General features: G+C 33.0%; 1 protein-coding gene across 2 annotated transcripts; it reads right to left on the reverse strand.

Annotated features, from left to right (window-relative positions):
* Positions 1 to 4304: 4304 nt before the first annotated feature.
* LOC127698700 (ras-related protein Rab-1A) lies at positions 4305 to 18931 on the reverse strand. 2 transcript variants are annotated; one of them, XM_052202326.1, is made up of 7 exons: positions 18758 to 18931; positions 16442 to 16514; positions 12731 to 12778; positions 11366 to 11413; positions 8481 to 8576; positions 7706 to 7837; positions 4305 to 6695 (listed from the first exon to the last, which is right to left on the reverse strand). In XM_052202326.1, exons 1-7 carry the CDS (start codon positions 18778 to 18780, stop codon positions 6498 to 6500), a joined length of 618 nt encoding a protein of 205 aa, XP_052058286.1. In that variant the 5' UTR covers positions 18781 to 18931; the 3' UTR covers positions 4305 to 6497. The 2 variants fall into 2 exon arrangements, with proteins under 2 accessions (XP_052058286.1, XP_052058287.1); XM_052202327.1 differs by lacking the exon at positions 18758 to 18931 and adding an exon at positions 17999 to 18078.
* Between the last annotated feature and the right edge of the window lie 5845 nt (positions 18932 to 24776).

A 24776-nucleotide genomic window follows, 5' to 3' on the forward strand; every position in this document is an offset into this window, starting at 1 on the left:
AAGTTTAATTTTGGACCCTTTGGACCTCAATGTGGACCAATTTAAAAACGGGGCCCAAATTCCAAAAACTTAATACACGGTTAGAATCAGCATATAAAAGAACCCCAAGAATTCAAGAATAAAACCCCATTGAAATTGGTCAAGAAATAAGCAATTTATACGAAGTATCTTCTTTTGCACAATACTGTGCAATTGAATATTGTTTGCTATTGCGCAATACTGTACAATTGACAATTTCTTGCTATTGCCAAATATTGTGCTATTGGATATTTCTTGCTATTGCACAATACTGTGCAATAGAAAATTCTTGCTATTGTGCAATACTGTGCAATTGAAAATTTCTTGCTATTGTACAATACTTATTATATAATAATTTACACATCCTGTTTGGTGTGTATCTCCTACCATATCATTATTATTTGCTTTTAAATATAAAACAGAAATAACCAACTTAAAATGGATAAATTTTAAAAGAAAAAAAAAGAAAAAAAGAAAAAAAGGAAAAAAAAAAATCACCCCCCCCCCCCAAATTTTTTGAACCCCCTTATGATTCATCACCCCCAAACTCAATCCCAGCCTTCCCTTTGTGGTATGGTACCTTGCAGTACAATTTCAGTGAGATCCATACACTTGAACACAAGTTATTGTCTGGAAACTAGAAAAATGCTTATTTTTGGCCCCTTTTTGGGGCAATTACCCCCAAACTCAATTCCAGCTTTCCCTTTGTGATATGGAAACTCGTAGTACAATTTCAGAAAGATCCATACACTTACACACAAGTTATTATCATGAAACTAGAAAAATGCTTGTTTTTTTTTCCCTTTTTTTGGTCCCTAATTCCTAATATTTTGAGGCAATTACCCCCAAAATCAATCCCAGCATTCCCTGTGTGATATGGAACCTTGTGGTGCAATTTTAGAGAGATCCATACACTTGAACACAAGTTATTGTCTGGAAACTAGAAAAATGCTTATCTTTGGCCCCTTATTCCTAAACGTTTTGGGCAATTACCCCCAAACTCAATTCCAGCTTTCCCTTTGTGATATGGAACCTTGTAGTACAATTTCAGAAAGATCCATACACTTACACACAAGTTATTGTCATAGAACTAGAAAAATGAGGCAATTACCCCCAAAATCAATCCCAGCATTCCCTGTGTGATATGGAACCTTGTGGTACAATGTCAGAGAGATCCATACACTAACACACAAGTTATGTCTGGAAGTTACAAAAATGCTTATTTTTGGCCCCTTTTTGGCCCCTAATTCCTTAACTGTTGGTACCATAACCCCAAAAATCAATCCCAACCTTCCTTTTGTGGTATTGAATCTTATGGTAAAATTTCATAGAGATCCATTCACTTAAACTAAAGTTAGAGTGCGAAAACCAATGTGTCTTCGGACGACGCCGGACGACGACAACGACGACGACGACGTCATACCAATATACGACCGCAAAATTTTTTTGCGGTCGTATAAAAAGGTGTGGAATACACTTTAACATCAGATATGATTAATAGTTCTCTAAAATTAGATATGATGTAATACAGTGTATATCTATTTTCAAATTATAATCAAATATAATTAATAGATCCAAATATTTTTTCTTTTATTTGTCACAAACTAATATAGATTTGTAACTTATCTATAAAATGTCAACAATTTTTATCTACACAATGTAATGTTATATATACATTAATAAAAATAGATTATTATCTAATTAAAGGATTTCACTTCATAATTTTTTATATATATATATATATAGAGAGAGCAGTCAGAAAATTAGTTTATACAAAATAACAAACAAACCTGCCAAAGAATTCTTCAAATAATTTACCAAAGAATATCTTTTTAAAAATGAGTTATCTCCCTTTGTACAGAAATATGGTTTAACATAGTTAGATATGGTCCAGAGTTATGGTCCATAACTCTGGACTAAATCATCAGACCGGAACAAAATTCGAACTTATCTATAACTTGTCATGGCAAAACTATATACCAAATATCAAATCAATATCTTCAAGAATGTAGAAAAAAAGTGTGGAAAACTGATTTGCCGGACTGACGGATGGACAGACGGACGGATGGAGAGACAGACTGACGGACGGAGAGACAGACGGACAGAGGGCAAACCTAAAGTCCCATTCGACTTTGTCGGTTGGGGAATAAAATGGGGAAGTCTATAAAAACTGACAAAATCAAACGCTATCAATCAACGGAACAAGTGAAAAACTGCTATATTCCTGACTTGGTACAGGCATATTCCCCAAAAAATGGTGGGTTAAACCTAGATGTATAGCTGGCCCACATGTATAGCAGTACTTTAATATATAACCTATGCAAACATTCGAAGTCAATGAACCATGACTGAGGTGCTGGGCCAAATAACCTCCGTGGGAATAAGAAATACCATTGCTAACACAACTGCATATCAAACCTCATTGACTAATCATAAGTGGTCCCCTTTAACCGTAATAAACACAAACTTTAACAAGTAAACTATGAAAGAGTCAAAGTCAAAAGAATATGACTGAGTGGTAAAAGCCAAATAATCTCCATGAATAAGAGATGTGCAAAATGCTAATACAACTGCATACAAAATATCGTTTACTTCCTATTAAATGTACTGCTTACACTGAACTTATCACACTTTACATGTAAATCAATTCAATTATTTCATATTTTTCATGTCGGGGCCTTTTATAGCCGACTATACTGTATGGGCTTTTCTCATAGTTGAAGGCTGTACAGTTGCCTATAATTGCTTACATCTGCTTTATTTGAATTTTGGTGGATAGTTGTCTCATTGGCAATCATACCACATGTCTCCTTTTTTTATACAAGAAAAAGTAAGTCAATATATCATGACCAAAGGGAACGGGGTCAAATAGTCTCCATGGAAATGATATGTAACAATGCTAATACAATTGTATACCAAATATCATTAAATAGCACCACTGGATTCTCTTCAACCTAATACATTGTAGACACCGCTGTTGCTAGAAATAGCACTCCTGGTCTTGCCTACGTGGAGGCAAGATAAAAATTAACCCCCATCACATATCCATGACTTCTGCAGTCCATTATCACGTAACAATATTTTTTTGTCATTTGGAGAATTTGTTTTTGTTGGCAGATCCTTGGATGTCAGCTATAGGTCACCGTACGGCCTTCAACAATGAACAAAACCCATATCTCATAGTCAGCTATAAAAGGCCCCAAAATGACAAATGTAAAACAAATTCAAACAAGAAAACTTATGGTCTGATTTATGTACAAAACAATGAACGAAAAAAAAAATTAATGTGTATACAGCAACAAACAACAACTACAAGTACAGGCTTCTGACTTGGGACACGCACATACAGAATGTGGCACACAAGACCATATGCTGGCCTCTAGATGTTTTTTTCTTGTGTTGTGTTTCTTTTTAACAGACATATATCTCACATTTCATTTTAATTTTATTTGAACATTCCAAAGACATGTCAGCACGACTGCAAGGGAAGATCTATTCCGTTTGAAACTGAAATACAATGATAGTAATGCAACAGCATACAATATCAAAATGTTCTATGACATTTAGTCCTTCTTATCAGATGAAACTGTTCAAAAATTTCAGAAGCCTCATTCACTAGATACATATATGTGAATGAATGCTAATGAAACAAAGGGGTCAATATCCCTAAAGCGCCCAAAATTGAGGAACTCAATAGTGCTTAAACAAAAAAAGCTCTGTGCAGTGTTATTGGACATTTTTCAATTTTTATTGACTGAGCTCAACCATTTATGCTGATTTGGAGAGCAGAGAACCATAGAATAAAGGTGATTATTAAATGTATGCAAAGAAAACTGTTTTCAAAGAAATTATTGTGTGAAAAAAAAAGGATTTTTTATTTACCTCAAGAAGCTGCTTCATAAAAGATTTTGGGGGTGTGCTAAATTACAGAATATTGAATCTCACTTTGTACCCCGAAAATTTAACCACATTTGTGAAAATGTCTTGGCTTCAAACCAGCCCATCATTCATTTCCAAGTTTACGATATGGGCAGAGGAATTGAGGAATAGGCTACCATTACTGCTTACCTGAAATGAATTGCTTATCTTGACCCAAATACCAAATACATCAATAGTGTGTCAAAAAGACATATACTTGAACAAATCAAAGCATAAAGCTTTAGATTAAAAGTTGGAGACCATTCATGTTGAAAAAGTATCCCCAAGTCTCACTGTATGAAGGCAAGACATAATGTGCTATCTCTGAAAAACACTACACAGGCAATTGAAAATATACAAAACAAAAGTGAATTTGAGAGATTTAATCGTCTGACTGAAAAGTATATTTCCATAGATGTCCTTATATACATATCATTGACACACAAGCCTGCTTGTCTGACATACAGTAACTGACTATATGAAAATTGGTGCAATCATACATAAATGTAAGTTTCACTGTCTAGTTTACCTACCTTCACATAAAATATAAAGTTACACGTTAGTCTAAAATATTTACTTTTGGAAACAAGTATTGTGTGTAATGAAAAAGACATAAGCTGACATTTATTTCCTAACCTAAAATACTAGTTGAAAGTGATCAATAGTTGGAAATTAATCATAAAGAAAATAATAATTAAGGCTTTAAATTTTTTAAGAATCAAAATGTGTGTGAATTCAAGCCTTTTTCAATTAACCTTAACAAATGTGTAGTCCTTTAATTCAATTATGTTGATATGCTGTACATCATGATACATTAAATGTCTTAATCTTAGAAAGTAAATCACAATTTTAATTCATAACAAGCAATGAATCTGTAAAGCATGGAATAAGAAACACAGTAAGTTAGCATGCTGACAGTCTTAAAACATATTTTTGGCTCTTAAAATGTTGAATGGTCATATAATATTTTCATCTTCCATGTATCAGTACTTTCTTTGACAGAAAAAAAATCCATTATCTAACAACCTTGTTTTACATTAAATGACTTGTCAAAAATTAAAGGACTGTATGAGTATGTAAAAAAGCATTGTTAGATAAATAGGTAAACATATATTTACAATATTAATTTAATTCTCTAGCATTTTACAATCAACCTGACATCATGAAAAGATTTATAAGTTCTATAGAATTTCTTATTTTACTGCTGAGGCATGGTACATCTCCTTTAATCTGCTACAATATAATATAAAATACATTTTTTTTATTTTATTTAACAGACAATCCCCATATGAATCTGACTTAGTTCATACTTTCTTTTCACAAAAATTATCAAATTGTATTGTATGGCCATTCATGAAACACTTACCAAGATTAAGACAGTTTAAATATATATTACTAGACAAATCTATAATGTTTCTCTAATTTTAATGGAGTTATGAGAGTAAACAACAGTAAACACACAAAAAATTATGCAAATAAAATAAGAATTATTTCTTCTGGGTTGCATTTATTTTAAACAAATAAAATTATCTAGGTTTTGAAATCAGCGTGATAATATATGTATAAGAATTTTTCATTCTACTTGACCCTATTTCTTAATGTTTCACAATGTTACAATCATACCAAAATAAATTCATATCATTCAATTATCATATCCCCCTCTTCATAAACAAGTAGTGTGTATATGCTGACCTGTGATAAGTGAATTACAACATGTCGGTTTTAATAAATGAAGTTGCTCATGTTATCAAGAGGAAAAACTTCGAAATTAAAACAAAGTAATAATAAACCATTGTTGTATGGTTTACTGAAATTAAGTCATCAGTAGTTGACTCTCCGTTAGGATATTGCTATAAGATGTAGTAAAGGTAAAAAGCAACAAATAACACAAACATCCAATCTCTCATTCACTTATTTACATATATTTATACAATAATAAGCAAAAACATAAATATTTAACAATTTTATAATTTATAAGTGAATAAAATCATGATGTGTATAAACAAATGTCCAACACAGATTATTTTTCTGTGTCTTCATGACAAATATGGAACCAGTATCAATGTTGAATTAAATAACTTAAATATCAATCTCCCCTTAGCTCAAGCAGCCATTAATAGGCCAATATCAAGGTTCATTGATCAGAATTAATTAATCTAATTTTACATTTCACATTTTGGCAAAGAAAATTGATAATCTAAGAAATTTTTGTTGTTTAAAGACAATTTTATAGCGAGATGTTTTCTAAATATATGTAAAATAATTGCTTAAAGCTTTCTTCAAAATTACGAGACTGAAAAGAAATACAGAGTTATTTCTTTTTGAACCTTAAAACCTTGTTACATTTAGTTTTCTTTGTAAAAGCACTTGCTTGATACAAATTCCCTCAAAAGGTAACTGTATGTTTACCCCTACTTATAAATTAATTCTCAAGTCAAAATTTGAACCACATTAATCACATATATACCAGTCTTTTGTCAAATTTTGACTATGAGTAAAGCAAGGGCTTAACTCTGTTATCCCAATTGGTCTCAAATCAAAAGTCAGGTACATTTAGTCTATTAACAGCATCCTCCACCTCCTTGTTTTACAGGAGTACTTGGATTTATTTTTACATTAGATTTGTTGTCAGCTGCAGCTGTAACTGGACCCATTCTATTTTTAATTTCTGCCGCCATCGTCATAAATGCTTGTTCAACGTTCGTAGCATTTTTTGCACTTGTTTCTAGGAAAGGTACTCCTAAAGAATCTGCATATTCCTGCAAAAAATAAAGAATTTTTTTTTTACTAACTTGCAAAGTATATTAACAAGCATTCTGAGAATATTGCATGGCAATACATAGTCCCCTACCGGTTAAGAATTCATTGTACTGGAACAAAATGCTAACTTGATCTATAACTTTGCATGGTGTAAACTATATAACAAATATCAAGTCAATATCTTCAAGCATGACGAAAAAAAGTGTGGAAAACTGATTATTTGAGTGAATTTTCTAAGTCCAAGGTATTTAACTCTGCACAAAATCATCAGACTGGAACATAATTTGAACTTGATCTGTAACTTGTCATGATAAAAGTATATACCAAATTTCAAATCAACACCTTCAAGCACGAAGAAAAAAAGTGTGGAAAACTGATTTGCCGGATTGACGGATGGACATACAGACGGACGGAGTGCAAACCTAAAGTCCCCTTCGACTTCGTCAGTAGCGAACTAAAAACTGGCTTGCCCACCAGGCTTTTCTGCGTAACTGTTTCACAACAATAATGAAATACCATGATTTGAAAGAAAACTAAACATTAAACTATTTTAGCAACATTTTGTTCTAGCAGATTTAAAAGATCAACATTTTTGTTTTGACAGATCAAGATTCAATTTAGGAATAAGTTGAAGGATGACAGATGTGCAACAGAATGCAAACTGATGGCAATGCCTCACAAAATTAGGTCTTAATAATATTTCTAATGGCAGTTCAATGCATGGAGTCTAAAGAAACAGTTAACCATGTTTGTTTAGAAACAATGGTACAAAGTTGTATTTTGAAACCATAACTGATTCTTGAAAAATTCTTAAAACATACCCAAATTATTTCACAGTGAATGTTGGTGATTGTGGGATGTTCAACCTAAAATAACTATCTGTATATTCAATACGACAGGGTTGTACACTCTAAATACCAGCAAACACCTGGTTTCAATTAGATTCACTCGACACCAACACTGGTGATTTTTGATTCAATCACGCAACCCATCACTTTTAATTACTTACTTTAGCTGTTGTATAATCTACTACTTTCTTGGTTTCCAAATCAGATTTATTTCCTACTAGTAATTTATTTACATTTTCACTAGCATATCTGTCGATTTCTTGTAACCACTGTTTTACATTGTTAAAAGATTCCTGAAAAGAAATTGTACAAAACCATTGAAAAAGCAACCCATAATTAAAATGTTTACGAATACATCATAATGTCAATTGAAATTCAATTTACATGAACTCTGTATCAGAGTACAAAATATACTATAAGGTAATATTGTGTAATATTTCTATTGATTATTGTCAATTCCACATGTATGCTTATTTTCCTTGCCTTCAGTATTTTTTATCACTATGATCAACTTTAATAACTGGTACTTGTGAGGTATAAGTGTTCAATCTTACATGTTTTAACATCACTAATTTGACCATTCTGTGTTTGTCTTGTTAACTGATATTCTAGACTTTAATGATACACAAAGACATTCCTGATAGAATGACAACAATCTTCTAGAAAGTCTTGACAGAAATCTTTAAGAATGTCAGCTTCCAGTTATATATACTATCAATAAAGGGCTCACACTTCTTCAAAATCATAAGGAGATGTTCTAATTGTGACTATTGATAACTTCTGTTTCCGCCTTCAAAACTACTGTGTTAGTGCTATTCTATGTATATTTTGTGATTTTAAGTTCTTCACAGAATTTGAACATTTTGCATAAATTCTGAATGTGGCAACACTTAGTATTGAAGAAATACAAACAGATATTTCAATATCATCACTTACTTGATCTGTCACATCATACACTACAATAATACCATGTGCTCCTCTGTAATAACTTGATGTTATTGTTCTAAATCTTTCTTGACCAGCTGTGTCCCACTAAAAACGATAGCATTATTTATTGTAGAAACAATTTCATAAAGGTAAAATTTATTTTACTTCACTGTTGTTGCAATATTTCATTATGAATGCACCTGTATGTAAGTTATATAGTAATGTATATAGGTGCAATAATTAAGAAATAGAACAATTTTCTAATATTACCATAGACTACAGCAGTTGAGAATACTGATGGTTGTTATTTCATGGGGAGGGTCAATTCTCAATTGATTTTTATTCATTATTTGTTTGTTTCTTTGTTCGGAGGGGGTTCCATAAGTTTATGTTTTCCTGATTAAAGTATTTAAATGCATTCTGCAAACTATGAAATCGAAAATGTACAAAGACCAGACCATCTATCATTAAATTGTAGATTAAAGTCAAAAACTTTATTAGAAATTTGAGCTGCATCAGATAGAAATCGACCTTATGCAAATGAATATTTTGGGTTTAAAAAATCCCTATGCAAAGTGTAAAACTGTTTGAAAATTTAACTGATATAAGAACCCTACAAAAACAAACCAAAATTCCTCTTTTATTTTGTATTTGAATGTTCCAAAATCAATTAAGGTCTTATACATGTACATGTATACGTGCACTTGCATAAGGTCCATTTCTATCCGATGCAGCTCATTTGTTTTATGGCCTACATGCTAAAATTCATAGAATTTATAAGAAGCACTGTTAACATTTTTCAGTCATCCAATAAATAGATATACTAACACACCAGCAAGGTCCTTGCTTCAGAAAACATGATTAGAGGACAGACATATCATTGGACCATATATAAAATTATATAGTTCAAAATTTCAGGTTTCTACAAAGTACATAAAATTGAGAATGGAAACAGGGAATGTGTCAGAGACAACAACCCGACCAAAGAGCAGAAAACAGTCTAAGGCCACCAATGGGTCTTCAACACAGCGAGAAAATCCCACACCCGGAGGAGTGCTTCAGGTGGCCCCTAAACAAAAATGTGTACTAGCTCAGCGAAAAATGGACGTCACACTTAACTCTGAAACATATAAATGAACCAAAATGTATTTTAAAGCATAACAAGAATGTGTCCATAGTACACGGATGCCCCACCATTTTCCATGTTCAGTGGACCGTGAAATTGGGATCAAAACTCTAATTTGGCATTAAAATTAGAAAGATCATATCATAGGGAACAGTTTCAAGTTGATTGGACTTCAACTTCATCAAAAACTAAAAAAAACTTTAACCTGAAGAGGGACAGAGGGATGAACGGACAGACAAACATAATGCCCTAGGTGCAGGGCTCACACTACTTCAGAATCATAGGAAGAAGTGACTTCTCTCTTTGAAACTGATAAGGAGAAGTTCGTCCCAATACTTTAGGCCAAAAATTTGCTTTCCAGTACGATTTGATGGCATTCATTTGGTTTAAAAGTCCAAACATATGTTAGGGCCAAACTTGAATCCGTATTTTTCAATCCTAAAATCGATGTCAGATAAGAAAACTTGCAGCGATTTTTAACCCCCCACCCCCAAACTATATGAATTAAGTTTTTTATCCGACATCGATCTTTTGATGACGTCCCTTATGTATAAAAACAATTTCTAATTTCTTTCACTAGGAAAAAAAATCATTTCTTTTTACAAATTAAGTTTTTTTCGTACTAGTTTTCATAACATCTGAATTAAACTTACAAAACTACTTAAATTATCAGTCATTCACAAATCTCTGCAACAATCATAATGACAACAGATTCATTACATTTACCTTCAATTAATTATTTGTAATATTTCACTAAATATACATTTACATTTATTATGTTGTTTTCCGAGCCCAGAAATTTAGATATGATCCGAGGAAACTTACCAATCCTTTAAATAAACTTATTCTAAAAGGTTACAAATTCAACACTATAATTAGATCTTTAAATGTTGTTCTTATTGGTATAAATATTGATTTTGTTATACGTAAATTAAAACCAAACAAATATTATTGTTTTTATACATAAATACATGCACATTCACAGTTCAACAATCTGTTGATACCTGTATTTTGGCATTGCACAAGATCATGTTTTTCTCAAGACTGTTAATATGTTTTTACACTAAATCCATTGGATGTTGGATGTGTACTGAATGATACTTTAATTGAAATTTTCATTACTTTTTATTGGTTTTGAACTAGCTGTCAGCATGGTCAGTAAATGCAAGTACTCTCAGATCTGTACTTAGTGTCTTTTTTGTTGTGGGGATAAATAAATACCCTGCCACTTCCAGTCTGTGTTTTTGTTACTCGTTTTTCTTCTTTGTATCGATCTGATGAGTTGAGCCCTTTTCAACTGACTTTTATAGTTTGTTCATGAGTTGTGCTGTGACAACACTGTCCTAGGTTAGAGGGAGGGTTTGGTGCCGGAAAACATGTTTAAAGCCCGCCACATTCTGTATGTGCCTGTCCAGTCAGTAGCCTGTAATTGAGTGGTTTGTTGCTGTATATCATATTCGTTTTTTGTTCATTATTTTGCACATAAATCAGGCCGATAGTTTGCTTGTTTGAATTGTTTTACATTTGTCATCTCGGGGCCTTTTATAGATGACTATGCGGTATGGGTTTTGCTAATTGTTGTAGGCCATACGTTGACCTAAAATTGTTATCTTCTATGTCATTTGGTCTCTGGTGGAGAGTTGTTTCATTGGCAATCATACCACATCTTCTTATTTTTATATGATATACTGGTATGTCCTTTAGGTTGAACTTATATAATGAAGTACACAGTAAATGTATGTCCTATAAATGACTTAATTGTACTTACTATTTGTAATTTTATAGTTTTCCCATCTAATTCTATAGTTCGAATTTTCTGAAAATAAAAAAATTACCATTAAATTACAAAAATCTTTATATTCAGTTTTGCTCTGTGGAGTTGCTTTATTTTTAGCCACATTTAACTATAAATCCTTGATCCAGCTCTTGACTGCTGATTCAGGTTGCTTCCTTAAATCAATTCAAAGATTGCATGGTCCACCTAGAATTATGCCTTCACATCAAATATAGAACTGCATCACAATAATTATAAGTTCCCTGGACATGCTAGATGTAAAGATTATTTAATTAAAACTGAAATATCTTGTGCGTCTATTCAACATGTTCATATGCATAAATTTGAATTTGAAATCAAATGGGAAAACTTATGGAACTGACTGAGTAACACAGTACAGCTTTTTCTGTTTTTTAATACTTTAGATATAGTTTGTTCAGTGCCATGAGTACATGTATTGATTTTTGAATAAGAAATATTTGATGATGGATTCTAATTGGCATCAATTTACTAATCAAACATATGCCCATGAAGAAAATATACATGAACAGATAATAATCACAGAATACCTTTTAAATCAACCAGATGCTCTAACTATGCTATGCTACATCATGTATTTTTACAATTCTGTCAAAGATTTTTTAAGATTTTGTCTGAATCTTGCATTTCATTTTTTTAAATAATCTACTGTAAACATAGGTTGATCTCTTGTGGATATTTGTCTCATTGGCAATCATACCACATCTTTTCACTTTTATTCGAAAATTATAACCAGTAGGACTTGAATTGGTAGCTATTAAATCTTAAATGGTGGCTGTGTTGTACAAAATCAAGCCGAGGTTTTTACTCATAACATAACATTATACATTTTATAGCTATCCCTGAAAATAGATGCATTTTCAAAATTTAAATTGTACCCTTGACAATTATCCCCTTTATGTATTTGAATGATTTGAAGAAAAAAAGGTATACCTGTATAGAGGGGTATTCCCTAAATAAGGGGTTTACTTAACCAGTTCATGGAATTTCAACAGTCTTCTTTTATGAGACGGTCTCAAAATCTAATCTGTGTATGTATGTACCATAATTTAGAAGGATTAAGACAGTCTTCTTTTACAATGTTTTAAGAGACTAATTGGCTTTGAAAAATTATTTTCAAACTACATCAAAATAATGTATAATTGGTATACAAATGTAGTATATAAACCATTCCTGGAAAGAAGTGTTGATAACTTAATTCATATCCAATCCTGATCACCAGATCAACACTGGCATATGGTCATGTATGTACAAATGTATTTTAAACATAATTTAAGTGTCTTTATACATGTATAACATGTTTATGGTCTTGATACTTACAAAATCTACTCCTATAGTACTTATATAACTTTCTGTGTATGTGTCATCCTGAAATACAGAAAAAAATATTTTTGCAAACTAACAGTAAATCTATCAAAACAAGCATTCTGAGAGTATTGCATGGCAATACATAGTCCCCTACAGTTAAAAATTCATTGTACTGGAACAAAATGCTAACTTGATCTATAACTTGTCATGGTGCAAACTATATAACAAATATCAAGTCAATATCTTCAAGCATGATGAAAAAAAGTGTGGAAAACTGATTATTTAAGTGAATTTTCTAAGTCCAAGGACCATAACTCTGCACAAAATCATCAGACTGGAACAAAATTCGAACTTGATCTGTTACTTGTCATGATATAACTATATACCAATCATCAAATCAATATCTTCAAGCATGACGAAAAAAAGTGTGGAAAACTGATTATTTGAGTGAATTTTCAAAGTCCAAGGACCAAAACTCTGCATAAAATCATCAGACTGGAACAAAATTTTAACTTGATCTGTAACTTGTCATGATAGAACTATATACCAATTATCAAATCAATATCTTCAAGCATGACGAAAAATAGTGCAGAAAACTGATTATTTGAGTGAATTTTCTGAGTCCAAGGACCATAACTCTGCACAAAATCATCAGACCGGAACAAAATTTGAACTTGATCTGTAACTTGTCATGATAAAACAATATACTAAATATCAAATCAATATCTTCAAGCATGAAGAAAAAAGTGGAAAACTGATTTGCCAGACTGACGGATGGACAGACAGACAGAATGCAAACCTAAAGTCCTCTTCAACTTCGTCGGTAGGGGACTAACAAGTAAGTACACAAATATTTGACAAAAGTATGACAATATGGATTCATTTCTTTTTTGTTTACCAATTTTTATACAAATCCTCAATTATATTCTAAGGTGATATAAAGAAAGATATTCTCATGGAAGTTGGGAACACCATGGTCCATGGACAATATACATCTGTTTGACATGTAAAAATAAATTTTCAAGAAAGCAGACAATATTCAAAAACTAAATGGCAAATCCATACTAGAAACAGACGTGAGCTTTCATTTTTGGTCTTAGACAAGGTATGATAAAAATATGGTCAAGTGGTGCTTAAATTATATCTGAAAACTGAAAAGTCTGACAAATAATGATTTAATAAATTGCTTCCCGGAGTGCAGCTGGATATGCATGCAGAGGTCCAACCCTGAACAGTTGAGGCAAAAATGGACACAATATTCAAGCTTGATACAGGTCTGAATTTGGATTGTCAGTGTTTTCCATTTGGCATTTAAGCCGGGTGTGCCGACCTCCTTCTTTTGAAAGCCGACCACCTTTTCATTTTAGGAGGTGGTCGGCTTTTTTTCAAATTTTGGATTTTTTTTGGTTCCACACCATAAAAAATTAAATACTAATCGCGCCTCACTGATTGTTTTCATTGACAAAAATGGCGGATCGTCAAATTTCAATGTTTTCTTTTATTAATCGGGGGAAGAGACAGGCAGATGACTATGGTGATAAGGAAATTTCTAAAATAAGTCAACTAAAACGGATAGTTGTATTGAAATTGTTGAAATGGAATAAAAAGTATCAAAACAACGGAAAAGGCAGAGAAGCGATCGCGAAGATAAACAGGTTGGGAAAAGTTTACGGGAACCTGTATGATTTTACATAATGGCGGACAAATTTGCATACAAGTGTAAATACGTCTATCCCCCAAATGAGTGATATCCCTTAAACGAGGGACTGTCTCTCTGGCAAGAGGTTATGTTAATTCTGTTGAAGAAAAGAAAAGAGAAAAACTTAGATTTTTTAACCCAAAAGGGGAAAAAATCGTTATATTCAGACAAATTTTCTTAAAGGAGGTCCCACTATTTTTAATGATTAAGAAGATATAAGTCCAGGAATATTACAAAATTTTTTGACATGTTTTGACCATATAATACCAAATAGATGTATAGTTCTTTGGGAAAATTTTCTGTAAATAAAATAAATATGTGCTCATTTATATCGCATTAAATGTACCCCTCATAAAAGAGATAGTCATTACATTGAGAGGTTACCCCTCATTTGATAAATATGAACAGGACTTTAAATGGCTAATCGTCACAAAAGGAGGATATTACTGCTTTGTGTTCCAAAAATACAGCACTAAAGCGAGGAACACGACAGAAACTTGGATCGATAAGCTATGCATATGCAGGAAGAGGGAGTCCTACAAAAGCCATATCCGAGATCCGCAAAATTTGTCAAATGAATGGCTAGCAGTGATAGCAGAAGAACAGTTCAATTTTATCAAATGTGTATACAATACTAATCCTTATTTTTGTGACCCCCTCCAACAGTAAAAAACCCGGTTGGAAATGTTAAAACAAAAAAAAACACCCGGTTGCAAGTAATTTTTTCGCAAACACCCACCTGACCTTAGTGAAAAATGGAGAACACTGATTGTATTAAATATTTGACATATTATAGGTTTCTGAATAAATGTAGTCATAGAACTTGAAATTGGTTATATGAATTGAATTTATATTCAATTAAAGATTTCTTGCTGTTGTGCAATACACTGTGCTGTTGCGCAATACTTAGTAAATCTGTTGTCAGACTATAAACAATTAAAGTTCAATTAATTCTCAATGTCATATTAGAAATTTATGAAAATGTAAAGGGAGCTTACATCAATAGATATAAACAATTCACCAAAGTTACATGAGAATTGGTGACAGCATTTTTGAGTTATTGTCCGAAAACTGGAAAATCCCCCCTTTATTAATGAATAAAACCCCATAACTCAGAAATGTAAAATGTAAAATTTATAAAATTCTAAACGGAGCTTACATCAATAGATATAAACAATTCATCAAAGTTTCCTAAGAACTGCTGAAAGCATTTTTGATTTTTTGTCCGAAAACTGGAAAATCCCCCTTTTTTTATGAATAAAACCCTGCAACTCAGAAACGTAAAATCTAAAAGAAAGGGAGCTCATTTCAATAGATACAAACAATTCACCACAATTTCTTGCAAGTTGGTGAAAGCATTCTTGAGTTATTGTCCGAAAACTGGAAAATCCCCATTTTTTTAATGAATAAAACCCCATAACCATGATAACTCAGAAACATAAAATCTAAAATTTATAAAAAACGAAAGGGAGCTCAAGTCAATAGATATAAACAATTCTCAAAAGTTTTATGCAAATTGGTTAAAGCGTTTTTGAGTTAATGTCCGACAAGTTGACGACGAACAACGGTATACCATAATACGTCCCGTAAACGGGCGTATAAAAACTGATAGCATGAAGACAACTACATGGGTATATTCAATCTTTCCAAGTCTTAAATCATTCTTTGCAATTACATGTAGGTTGGCAGAGTGACATATAAAATTGAGAATGGAAATGGGGAATGTGTCATAGATACAACAACCCTACCAAAGAGCAAAAACAACCGAAGGCCACCAATGGCAATAAAATATACATGTTTTTTGTGTATAATCAAATACTGATTTACATTTTTTGTACTTGAAGTCTGCACCATAAACCACTAGTCTGATGCCCCTGACTAGTCAAATTTAATTTGGACTAGTAAATATTTGCAAAACTTTAAGACACGTTTTATTTTGAAAAATGTCGGAATATTGGTCTTTGGACTAGAAGTTAAAAAAGATTTTGGTGAAGACTGTTTACTGAACATTGTTTAACACTTACTGCAAATCTGAGTAATAAACAAGACTTTCCTACACCAGAGTCACCAATCAGTAACAGTTTAAACAGGTAGTCACTGAAAAAAAATCAAAGAAAATTCAATTGCATAAAAAAAAGGTTAACATTTATAAAAAAAAATTAAATCAGTCAACATTGCAATAGTTCCTGAACTTCCATAATCAAACGTTTGAGCCCGTCTGTTTTCGTACAGACAAAAAGGGTTATTGTTCTATCAATGTTTGGTAATTCGTCAAATCATTGGACACACGTTTTCTGTTTTACCTTTTCCAATTGTTGTCAGAAATTGTCACTTTAGAACTAATTTAAGTAATTCTAGTGTCACAGTGGCGGGTTAAATTTGCTGTAGGCTTATGAAAATGAAAACAACTGCAATACGTTAAAGGACTTGAACATTTATCTGATAAGGCCAAGAAAAGTTGTTAGTTCACGACTCCCTGATCGACAACATAGTATGAGTCTGGCCATAGTGTTTTGTGAGGATTTCTTCAATAACCTTTCGACAACCAATCATTTGTTATAACCGCCGACTTATTTAATCAAAATTTGTGACAGAATTGACCATATAAGGTTTATTTTGTTCGTTGACAAATTGCAATTGGCTAAAACAGTTATAAAATTCCAGAACAAGACTCTGTCTAAACCATGATTTTAAACCATCTTGAAACTATAGTTTCAAAATTTTTACAAATATCAAAATTCGGACCTACAGACATTACAGACCCATTGATTTTTTAAAAGGAAGCCCTAAGCCATGTAAGCTTATATTAACATACTTACTTTCATGTCTAAAAATTACTTTCTTTCTTTTGTATTGTAATTTAATTTTCTTACGTGTTTCCATGTGGAGCAGGATCTGCTTACCCTTCCGGAGCATTTGAGATCACCCTCAGTTTTTTGTGGGGTTCGTGTTGCTTAGTCTTTAGTTTTCTATGTTGTGTCATCTGTACTATTATTTGTCTGATTGTCTTTTTATTTTTGGCCATGACGTTGTCAGTTTGTTTTCGATCTATGAGTTTGACTGTCCCTCTGGTATCTTTTGTCCCTCTTTTTTTCCACCATTATCATGATAATAGGATATACATGTATTATAAAAATTAAGTCATAATTTCGAAAAAAATGGTGAACCACTAAAACTTTGCTCTCTGTCAGTTCGGTGTCTGACAGGAAAAAATGGAGTCATTTTCATGTTGATCTTTTAAATTGCAAAAATTGAGAATTTTAAGCAATGGTTGTCACACAAAACAACAAAGTTTTGGTCTATTTTTTTTCATTTAGATACGTTTCTTACCATAAAGATCATGTTATTGTTAACAGTACTCTGAAAAAACATGAATTATGCATTAAACTACTCTAAGATGTACATATATGACATACATTTCAAAATAACGATATCCTGATCCGTCCCATTCAAGTGAAGGAAATCCTCCCATTTTTAGCTACAATTTGCTTCACCTTTTATTCAATTTTAATGTTATGAAATCATCTACACATGCATATATCCACTTAAACTTTTAACAAACACATTCAATAAATATATACCTGATATCCAAATTACACATAGTTCTGAATACAAAGTAGTCTAATTATTACAACATAATGTACACTGTCAATTTATATATGTTTTAATTGATCTAAATATCACACATGAAATATTTTTGTTGTGTGGAAGATCTGACATGGAACCACAAATGAGTTCATGTCTATAAATAGTATTTTTTGTTTACATTTGTCATTCATTGAAAATTTAAACTAGTTACTATCAATATTGTAACATTTATAAATAAATTCTTAAGTGTAGCTGAAGGTGAAGTTTGAAAAAATTTACACACATAAGTGCATGAACAAAATCGGAGAGAAGAAGTTCAAATTGTTTATGTCCACTTCTTTGACATACATGTAGATGGACATACTGGTCTGCCAAACCTCAAAATATAATTAACTGAAATTTTTTCGTGACAGTATTTGTATAGAAGAACTTTGTCCCATCGTGTATTTAACAGTTTTACATTGTAATCATGAGGGTATGCCCCAAGATATTCTTTCTTAAAGTCTTGATTTGTTTTGGTTTGGACTTTAACCCCCAGAAATGGTCACCGATGAATCGATATTTTGTCAGTATAAACTGTTTGTTTGACAGAAACGAGAACACAAGTGGTATTCAGTAATTCTTGTTGTACACAGATGTATACGAGGGGCGTTCATTCGATCAGCTGTGTTTGGGGAATGAAAAACACGATTCGTCTCTTGATGACGTATGACAACCTTTTTCATAAATAAGGGTTCGGGAGAAATACTTACTATTCGGGGTTCATTGTGCTCATAATATGGTACGATAAATGGATTTAGATATTTTCTTTTCAGTCAATAAATGATAATAAAGTTATTTAACACACGGTAACAGGTTTGACTTGTAAACCTTGAATCAAAATGGCTTCCTTCTTCCGCTTTGCGACTGCTCAGTGAAGGGGTGGGCACAGTTGCATATGACGTCATTGCCCAACGTGGCATCACGAGGTCGATACTTCCGGTCCAAACAAAATATTTTCCCTTAGAAGAATATATATCAACATCTTTAAATTAAAATTATAGCTAAGCAGGAATTATCAGAATTATCATATCAAGATTAATATTATTTTAGAAGGTATTATCAGTGAAAACATAAAAAAAATCAACATTTGAATTTCCAAAATAAATGTAATTTTATAATTAAATGATAAATTAATAGTTCGATTTTATTTACGATGATTATTAAAAGTAGAGGGAGAAGAAAAAAAATGCCCATTTCCCCAATAATATTGGCTAAAAGATTGTGCAAACTTCAAGTTTTCTGATATTTTTTTTAATGGAAAAAGGGGGAGGGGGTAATTTGGTAAAATTTGCTGTATGATTATATCTGTATCTGTATGTTACTAAGTACAGGATCCGATCGTGGATATATGCGCACTGGAAGGAGAGCTCGTTGGTTAGTCTAACTGTTGGAGGGCAGCCGTGAATCCCTCAACTGTCTTTTGGCATGCGCTGTTCTGTCCAGATGGTTCCACCGCACTATTGTTTTCGGAAAAAAAAGAGTTCTTACGGATGTCTGTTTATAAGCCAAGAAACTTACTGATGAATTATTCACTTGCAAGTGTATAATTCGACCTCATTAAATTCGTATCCATGCGACCTTCAATTTAACCCCTTAGCTGGAGATGGGTTACGCATGTATTCAGCTATTTAAAAAAAAAGGAAAAGAATTTCAACATTGAAAGTGCAACAAGGGTGAACCATTTTGTTGACTGATTCGATCCACAATATATTATTCTTATACAGGTAAAAACGATGACTAATATGTTTTTTAAACTACAATATGAAATAAAACAGACCTAGACAAATTCAATTGCACGTGGTTGCTATCTACTTATATTTATATTTATATCGGATTAATTGACCGTTGGCAGTCTTCGGAGGTCATCTCGATTGTTAACTAGATGATGTCTAGACAAATATACACATGACATGTTGATACATATTATCGAGTCCATGCATTGTTAATTATTTATTTTAGACTTTTTGTAATTTGGATATACGTTTTAGTATGTTATAAATAAAATATGAGAATTTGAGTCAATTCGGTTAACATTAATTTGACAGCTAATGCCCTTTAATTTGTTTCTGATTTCTTTTGGGTAGTTTGTTGGTTCAATAGCCGGCACCAATCCCTCAACCACTTTGTACAACATAGTTAGCCTCTGATGTTTTCTCCGTTCCTGGAGGGGTTGTAGTTCCAGCTTGGAAAACATATTTGTTACGCATCCTGTTTCTCTGGATTTGTATATAGACGTGCATGATGAAACGTGCACCTCTTTTCTATACGCTTTCTATCTTTTCTATTTCCCTTATGGTAAATGGGTCCCAAATGACAGCACCATATTCTAGTACCGACCTTACCATGGCTAAGTAGGCTACTTTTTATTGCACTCTTGGGGGCATTGGCGTAAGTTTCTTCTCAGGAAACCTAGTGTACAGCTTGCCTTTCTTGTGATTTTCCCTATGTGGCTGGTCCACTTCAGGACATCGGATATATTAAGACTTATGTATGGATTTGTTTGGACTTGCTCTAATATGTGGTTGTCTAGTTGGTAGAAGTGTGTTGAATTTTGTTTAAAGCTCATTATATAACATTCTTTTGCATTAAATGTCATTCCCCAATTTAATGCCCATACTTCTAGAGCTTTCAGATCTTCTTGGAGAAATTGTGGTCTTTCTTGGTGTTGATTTCTCGATAGAGTAGGCACTCGTCTGCAAATAATCGAACTTGGGATTTTATACTTTCCGGTAGGTCGTTGATGTGGCATAGGAAAAGCAGCGGTCCTAGTACTATGCATTGTGGTACACCAGAGTCTACGTGGGCATATTCTGAGTGCTCACCTTCAACAACAACAAGTATTGATCGTTTTTGCAGGAATAACGCTAACCAATTTTTCAGATTTCCATCTATTCCATAACTGTTTAGCTTTGCAAGAAGTTTGTCGTTTGACACGGTATCGAATGCCTTTGAAATGTCTAGTATGGCCATATCAAGTTGAATGCTGTTGTCAAAGCTCTTTAGTAGATCTTCTGTTGTGACTAAGAGCTGTGTTGTACATGAGTAACCTGATCTGAATCCGTGATTTAAATTTGTCAGTATGTTGTGCTTTTCCAGGTGTTTGAGCATGTGTTTGCAGATACTGTGTTCCAACAACTTACAGGATACACAGGTCAGTGAGACTGGTATATGTAAATTTCTGTTGCGTGGACTTCTCCCTTCTAAAATACTGGAGCTATGTTTGCCAATCTTCAGATAGGATGCCGGTATCTATTGATTTTTGAAAGATGGCAGTCACGGATACTAGGTGCGAGTTCTTCTGCGCAGTTTTTTTAGGACGGTGTGTAATTTGTGTACGCCTTCCGATGTTACGTCCAATTTTGAAATATATGAAGTTGTTCTCTTTTTCAGCGATGGTATTTGTGAATTTGGAACTAATTTTGTGAATACGGATTGGAACTGGTTGTTTGAAAATTTCTGCCTTTTCTTTGCTGTCGTTTGAAAGACCTCCATTTGACTTGAGCGGTGCTATACCAATGTTGTCTTGTTTCTTTGCTTTCATATAGTTCCAGAATGGTTTAGAACAATTTTTTTTTTCGAATCCTGCATTTATGATGTCATTTATGTAATTCCATTCTGCTTATCTGAATTGGCCTTTGCAGTCATTTTGGAATTGTTTACATTCTTAGTAGCTTCAAGTTTGTTTTGCATGTTTATGTAGTTTTGCTTTCCTTTTGAGCATTTTGTGTGTTTTCCTGTTTAACCATGGAACTGAGTGCTTTTTCTTGATCATTTTTGATGGCACATTGATGTCAATCGATGCTTGTAATCTATTCTTGAAGGTTTGCCAGGTTTTGTCTATTGCCATTTCATTTATATGATTACAGATGTCCTTTGTTATTATATTGATGTCAGTTTTTATCTGATCCAAATTTGCTCTTCCAAAGATGTATCGTTTCTGTGGGCGTTACTTACAGTAGTATGGTTTTATTAATGAGTCTGTATTAACGATATCATGGTTTGAAATTCCTGGTACAGTTGCCAGTTGATTTAATAAGGGACGGGTTGTTTGTGAATACCAGATCCAACAGATTTCCCTCTCTTGTTGGTTTGTCGTGGATTTGGACAAGACCGTGTTCAATAGATAGGTCCATTAGTGCCTGTTGTACTTCTTTATCTGGAGCTCCTGTTTTTATTTCCATGTTGGTCCAGTCAATGTCTGGGCAGTTGAAAGCACCAGCAATAATAATATGTTTAGGTTTTCCTGTTGTTATCTTTTCTAGGGAAAGTTTCAGATTTGTTAGGTCTTTCATATTTCTACGAGGCATGTAATATGATGCGATGTAGAGGTCTTTGCTGTTTTTCAATTCAATTTTGGACCTTTCAATTTCGCAGTCTGTGACGGGTTTAATGAATTCAGTTGAAATGATATCTTCATGTATTACTAAGAACACTCCGCCCCCAAGAGTGCTTCTGTCATTTCTGTAGATTTTAAAGTTTTCTGGGAAAACTTCAGATGATTTAATTGCATCTTTCTTCAATGGCTTCCCTGCTTTTATTCCTTTGAGCATCGATTCAGTACCACATATGTCTGGTTTGATGTAATTTATGGAAGCAGATAGTTCAGCTTTTTTGTCCATGATACTACAGCAGTTTATCGTCATTATACGTAGGTTGCCTTTGGGTTGTAATTAGACTGATTCCCTGTCCTTTATCTGTTTGGCTCTGAGATACCCATATGTTGCAAGGGAGAGGACCAGCCTAGGTTGTAATTTAAGTACATTTGAACTAGTGTAGTTGGTACTTTGTGTAAGGTTGCTACTCTTTTAATTGTTTCTACTTTGTCTATTCCTTTCAATGGATTTCGGCCTACTATTTTGCACTGGACTGAAAACTGATGAATTGAAATCGTTATCTATTGAAAAATCGGTTCTTGAGAGTGATGAGAACATGTTGGTTTTATAAAGTTCAAAACTGTGGTAGGTAAACGAGTCTACATTATAGATTTGCAGCACATCCACTGCACATTTGATCGATGAAGTATATAATTCATAGTCCTGACTACAGAGTTCAATCCTTGATCTGTGATGATAAATATTGCAATCATCGCAGCACACTCCTTCGCATGACCATGTGACAGGCCTGTCACCCAAGTCGCAAGGATGTATGGTGATATTTCTGTTTTGAGGGCCAGGATTTTATTGGATATCTCCTGCTATTAGTAAAACTAGATCTTCTTTATAAGTATACATTTGAGCGCTGTGAGTTGTTTTTATCAGCTTTAGACAACATTGATCTTTTCAGATTGTTTGTCCATGTTTGTGTATAGATGTATAGTGGTAACATATTTGGTTTCCATACATGACTTTTATGTGAGCATGTTGGATGTTTACTCTTGTATATGGTGGCAGATATAATTACCAAAACTAATAGTGTTTTCATTTAATGTTCCCTTTCCCTTTGCTATTTGAGGTGGATACGGGTTCAGTTTAGCGTGGATAAGCCCACACTGGCTGATATGTGTACTGCTCCTTTGGATACGCATTCAGTTTAGCGTGGATAAACCCACACTGACTGGTAAGTGTATTTACTCCTGTATATGCTGTATTATTGGTGACAGTTAAGCATGGGTAGACCCACACTGACTGAAAAAGGGAAGATATGGCTTTTTTCTGGATAGGTCAGAGAAGACACTCAGAGAATGTTTCTGGTTAGGTAAAAAAATATTCATGCTAGTTACTACTGTATCATGAGCAGGAGACAACAAAATACAGAAAATGAACATTTTATTATTATTCGCCACAAAAGGATATATATTTAAATACATATATATAGTTGATTTTGAGAATTGTATAGTAAGACTTACTATGGAAATCCTTCATTTTGTTGATTTGTTGTTGCTTAACTTCCAACGGAAAATATTCCATGCATATTCCGAACTTTAAGACGCTATAGGAAATAAGAAAAGTAGCACTAAGAAGTTAAGCCAGTTTTGGTCAGTTTTTGGTGTTTCCGAATATTGTTATAAAAAAAAACAGATGTATTCCGGGGTCAGTCATTCCATGCTGCAACCCATCAACAAATAGAACCAAAATAATATGCCCAACTAGAGGTAAATATAGTTATTACAGAAAAGTATCAATAATGTCAAGCTCCAAATTACCCGAGGCCGTGACATGCCTAGAAAAATGTTGATTAAAGAGTTAAGGGGAAATTCCCGGTTATTTGTTTCAATCAAAGGGTCCCCGTAAGATCTTCAAGCTGTTAAAGCAACTAGGGAATATTAAAAAAAATCTATATGATCTGGCCGGGAATAGCACCTAAACTATATATTTTTTATGTCCCAGATATAATATACTTCCAACAAGTTGTCAATATGTTTACCTCTTTCGAGTGCTCTTTCATTAAAATGAAAATGCTATTCATCATTCATGGCTGTATATTGTTAATGAAGACAGTCAACATTGCAAATTTCACACATTTTAGTAAAATTTTAGAGAAAGTGATCGTTTTCCAAACTACGATCGATGAAAAAAAATGAACCTGAACGACAATCCATAGCTTAACTTCCAATTGAAATTTAGTTACGGTTAGGAATGTCCTTCTTATACAGTATTATTAATAAAATTTTGCCCAACTGATCTATCAAAATTTCAGTACCGCCCGTGTCAACCAAATCTAATGGAGGAAAGTGAAAGATCTGATTTTAATCAAATTTAGTTTTGGTCCATCTTTAGTCATTTATAAACT

Source organism: Mytilus californianus, unplaced genomic scaffold (assembly GCF_021869535.1).
Source record: "Mytilus californianus isolate M0D057914Y unplaced genomic scaffold, xbMytCali1.0.p SCAF_4, whole genome shotgun sequence".
In the NCBI taxonomy this organism is placed as follows: Eukaryota; Metazoa; Mollusca; class Bivalvia; order Mytilida; family Mytilidae; genus Mytilus; species Mytilus californianus.